At 35.0% G+C, this 5,161-nt stretch overlaps 1 protein-coding gene across 1 annotated transcript; it reads left to right on the forward strand.

Moving 5' to 3' along the window:
• The first annotated feature begins 316 nt into the window (after positions 1-316).
• Positions 317-1,084, forward strand: LOC127084631 (histone H4). Its single transcript, XM_051025119.1, has one exon. It carries the CDS (start codon positions 589-591, stop codon positions 898-900), a length of 312 nt encoding a protein of 103 aa, XP_050881076.1. The 5' UTR covers positions 317-588; the 3' UTR covers positions 901-1,084.
• Positions 1,085-5,161: the final 4,077 nt, after the last annotated feature.

The following is a 5,161-nucleotide window of genomic DNA, read 5'->3' on the forward strand; positions in this document are numbered from 1 at the left end:
TCATATTTATATATCTATATCTTTATTTCTAAATTGTAATTTATTTGCTTATAATCTCTTAGAAGAGAGTCCTTAAAATTAATACAATTCTTATAGAATTGATATTTTAATTTAAACACTTGCTATTAGTCTAATTGTGTATATTTCTCTACAAAATAGTCAACAAGATTTTTAGTTTGATTGGATGGCATAATTAAGAGTATTTATATCACAATATATCTCTATTTTACAATATTCAATAGGTAAATTGTTGAGAGAGAAATACAGCATCCACCAAAAACACAAAATAGCACATAGGAGCGTTGATCCGCACAAGCGAAACAAAACAAAATCGTACCGTTAGAATTTAGTTATCGACGCTCAATATTATTTTTCCCATAACGCGCGGATCGGTAATTTAGACCATCGATTAAATTGAATCCAACGACGAATATCAAAACACAAAATTCATTTTCATCCTCTGCTCTTCCTCCCGCTCGCTCCGATACATATATTCCGATCCCCATCGGTATTTCTCACTTCAATTCAAATCCGAATCTAAATCCCAATTTCTCGATTTCCTTTTGCTTCTCAAATTTTCTAGCGAAAATGTCAGGCCGTGGAAAGGGTGGTAAGGGACTCGGAAAGGGAGGTGCAAAGAGGCACAGGAAGGTTCTCCGTGATAACATCCAAGGTATCACAAAGCCAGCTATTCGTAGATTGGCGAGAAGAGGTGGTGTGAAGAGGATCAGTGGTTTGATCTACGAGGAAACCAGAGGAGTTCTCAAGATCTTTTTGGAAAACGTGATCCGTGATGCTGTTACATACACCGAGCATGCCAGGAGGAAGACTGTCACCGCCATGGATGTTGTTTATGCTCTCAAGAGACAAGGAAGAACCTTGTACGGATTCGGAGGTTGATGAAGAAGCAATCCTTTGTTTATTTTTTTAGCTTTAGGTTAATTAGCTGGAGTGTGTGATGTTAATTCTCGATGCTTGTGAAGATGTTTTAGGTTAATTGAGACGTGTAAATGCTCAATGAAATCAATACTTAAATCACATGGATTGAAATTGAAATATACCGAAAACGAGCGTTTTTTTGTTATCTGTGATTATAGTTTTATTCTTTCTTTAAATTTCTTTATTTACAGGAAATTATTGTTTTTAGATCTATTGCTTGTTATCGATAGATGAATGTTAGAGGTGGATGCCAGAATTCATTTTCATGTCAAACTATTCTTACAATTAAGACAGGGTGTGTTATACGATTAAGATTAATGACGTATTTGATTCTTGCTGCGGCTAACTATTATTGGTTCAATTCCGACTTTCTTCAAACTCATAAAAGCTCAGTTCAGTTCGATATCTAGAGTATCTAGAATTTATTACTCTACAAAATTAAATTAAATATGAAAGCACGGTTTCTATTTCTTCAACTTCAAACCAAAATATCAATTAAAAAAAGTGTCCAATTGTCATGTAATTAAAGGACCTAATTCTAAAAATAATTGAGATTATATATGTATTGAAACGATCTCATCAAATGAGAAAAATAAATATGAATTTGTTGAATAAATACGAAAAATCTAATAACTTTATGATAGATAGAAGGAGGAAGAAGAATTTTTATTTTTTTTTAATTTTTAAATAAGACTTAAAGATCACAAGTGAAAATTAATAATTAATCTCTCTAAATAATTTAACTTAACAATTTGACTTATAATAAAAGGTCCAATTAATTCAACATGTTTAAAAATCTAACATTTCCATTACAAAATATTTGATACTTTAACTACAATATATATGATCAACATTTGAACAAACTTCGACTACATATTAAATCTTTATCAAACTAAGAAGTTATCCTTGTCGAGACCAGGGTTCGACTCAAAATGTCACAAATGTCCACCTTTAAACAAACTCTACAACATTAAGGGAACTAACTAGATTTCTTCATGCAGCTTTATCAACTGCATACAGTTGAAAAACTTGCAGCTTGACAATGTCATGGTGATCATATCAACAACATTATCTTCAGTCGAAACTTTCATCACTTGGAATTCTCCACGCTTAATTATCTCTCTGACGAAATGCAGGCTCACATCGATGTGTTTGGTTCGCTCATGATATGCTGAATTCTTCAACAAGTGTATTGCACTTTGGTCATTAGCAAAATCTTCAAGCCACAATGCTTCTTTCACAACATCAATGAGGACAATATACCCCGTTTCAGTGGTTGATAAGGCAACAACCTTATGAAGTGTCGCTTTCCAGCTGATTGTTGTGCCAAACATAGTGAACACATATCCAAAAATAGATTTTCTGGAATCCATACAACCTGCATAATCAGAGTCGAAAAATCCTTCGATTTTGACTTTGCTATCATCACTAAAGACTCCATCATAAATAAATACTCTGTCTAGAGACCAATTTATGTACCTTAAAATCCACTTTAATGCTTTCCAATGCGCCTTCCCAGGATTGGTCATATACCTTTTTACAAGGCTTATACTGTACGCTATGTCTGGCCTCGTACATACCATAATATACATCAAAGAACCAACTACATTAACATATAAAATGATATTCCTATATTTTCTTTCGACTTTAGTACTAGGACTTTGAGTCGAACTCAGCTTGAACTGAGGATTAGTCGGTGTTACCATAAGCTTTGAATTCGACATACAAAACTTGTCGAGAATCTTCTTCATGTATGTCTTTTGTGATAAGCATAACCTTGGATGCTTTATATCTCTCTGGATGTCAATCTAAAGAATCCTAGAGGCAGCTCCCAGATCATTCATGTCGAACTCTTTATCAAGTTCAACCTTCACCTTTGTAACATATTCGACATTATTGCTTGCTATGAGACTCTCATCCACATAAAGCAACAAAATAACAAGTCGATTTCCAGGCCAAAATCTGAAGTAAACACAGTGGTCGAACTGGCTCCTAGTGAAACCTATGTGCGCCATGAACTTGTCAAATCTCATATTCCATTGTCGAGGGGATTGCTTCAGGCCATATAACGACCTATTTAGCTTGCACACATAACCTTCCTTTCCCTTTTATGCATACCCTTCAGGTTGCCTCATCAGGGTTGTTTCATCTAGATCGCCATACAGGAAGGCAATCTTCACATCCATCTATTCAAGTTATAGGTTAAACTTCGCCACCATAAAAAGCAAGATTTGAATGGATATATCATGTGAGAACACATCATTGAAGTTGATACCTTCTTTCTGAGTGAACACCCTAGCAACAAACCTTGTCTTAAAACGTTTTGACATCACTTATTTAACTCCTTCCTTAACCTTAAAAATCCAGTCACAGTGTTAGAACAAGATTTGGTTATGCATCTGACCTTTAGTTTTGATGGTAATAATGCATTGTTTCTTAGAGAATAATTTTGTACCCTAATAGTTTTTGTCTAGTGTGTAGCTTTTCCTTACAGATTCTGTCTTTGAAGCAATGACGTGTGACGTCATCAGATTCTGGAATCAACACACTCTGACTCTGAGGAGGCAATTGCTTTACAAGATGCTGTCAAGTTCTAGAAATCTCTCAAACAACGATTCTGAAGAACGTTCATGTTAAAGCTTCTGACTGTGACTCTGGTTGATGATCCTCTAAAGGCTTGTTTGCCTTCAATATTTTGCGCTCAAGTTCTGAAGACTCTGAAGAACAAGTTCTGAAGACTCCGAAGAATAGGTTCTGAGGAACAATGTCAAGACTCTGAAGACCAAGGTTCTAAAGACTCTAATAACTTCCATCTTGATCATTCTAAGCATGCTTCAACATAATTTCATCAAAAACCTCTCAAGATTAGAAGATATGATGAAAAGGTTTTGCGTTAGGAAAATAGTAAACAATACAAGATCACCATTTCCTCCACTACCCCGATTTTATGGGCTAAGTACAATATTATTATACCATTTTGCCTTCCATACGCAAACCGTTATGAAAGAGACAACTAAAATTCAAAATTCCAATTCTACCCTCCAACGATTTATTTATATGCCTATATAAAGGAGACCTAAAGATTGGTAGAAGTTACTAATACTTTCCTAACACTACTACACACGCTCTTACTGAAAACATATTACTATTGTCTATAGTTTTGTAAACACACAAGAGTTTTTGTTCGTTATTGTGTGAGAAATATTCATTGTATTAACTTGTGTTAATCTGATTTTTAGAAGCATTCTTTGTAAACACAACTTGTAAATATCAAATCGATTTGAGTGGTTTCCTTTAGTGGCTAGGTTTTAGTCGGATAGACTCAAGAAGACAATGATGATTTGTCTTTGTGGTGTCTGTAATCAGATTTTGACTATAGTGGATTAAGTCCTTCTTGAGAAAGAGAAATTACCTTGGTAGGAGGAACTGGAGGTAACTTAATTAACAGCGAACCAGTATAAAAATAACCTTATTATTTTTCTTGTTCTTATTGTTGCTTTTTTGATTTGGTTTTGAAAAAGCTTTTGATTTTAAAAACCCAATTCAAACCCCCATTTCTTGTGTTTCTTGCCACCTTCAGACAACTGACTGACGTGGCTCCTGAAGATTTCTCGATCAGCTCCCAAGTGTTATTATAATGAAGAGATTTCATCTCATCATCCATAACTTTCAACCATTCAGTATTTCCTCGACTCCTCATAGCTTCCTTGTAATTTATGGGTTCTTCATCAAGTACCTCATTGCAGAGATTAAGGTGAATGCTATGAGATATGCATAACCAATTCTTTGAGGTGGCTTGATGACTCTTCTCGACACTTCTCTTGCCATCAGGTAGTCATTATCAGTCTCCTCATTTTCGACATCAACTTTTGCTTCTTCCATGACTTCATATGGGTTATGTAATTCAATATCAACATGCTCTACCTCAACATGAATCTCTTCCTGTTCCAACTCTTCATCGGAGATCTTAGTGCTTTAACTAACTTCACTAGTTTTCTTTAGTGCCATTTATGCTTCATTGAAAACTACATCTCGACTTGTGATACACCTCCTGTGACCTGGCTCTAGGAATCACACATCCTATAAGCTTTGACTCCTTCAGAGTATCCAAGAAACATACATCTCAGGGCTCTAGGTTCGACTTTGTCTTGCCTAATGTGAGCATATGCTAAATAGCCAAATACTTTAAGTGTGTCGAGATTATGTGGATATTTCGACCATA

This window comes from Lathyrus oleraceus, chromosome 5, assembly GCF_024323335.1.
Source record: "Lathyrus oleraceus cultivar Zhongwan6 chromosome 5, CAAS_Psat_ZW6_1.0, whole genome shotgun sequence".
Lineage (NCBI taxonomy): Eukaryota > Viridiplantae > Streptophyta > Magnoliopsida > Fabales > Fabaceae > Lathyrus > Lathyrus oleraceus.

What these genes read in the sequence shown, in the direction of transcription:
- LOC127084631 (XM_051025119.1), top strand. Translation starts at nt 589, where the DNA reads ATGTCAGGCCGTGGAAAGGGTGGTAAGGGACTCGGAAAGGGAGGTGCA.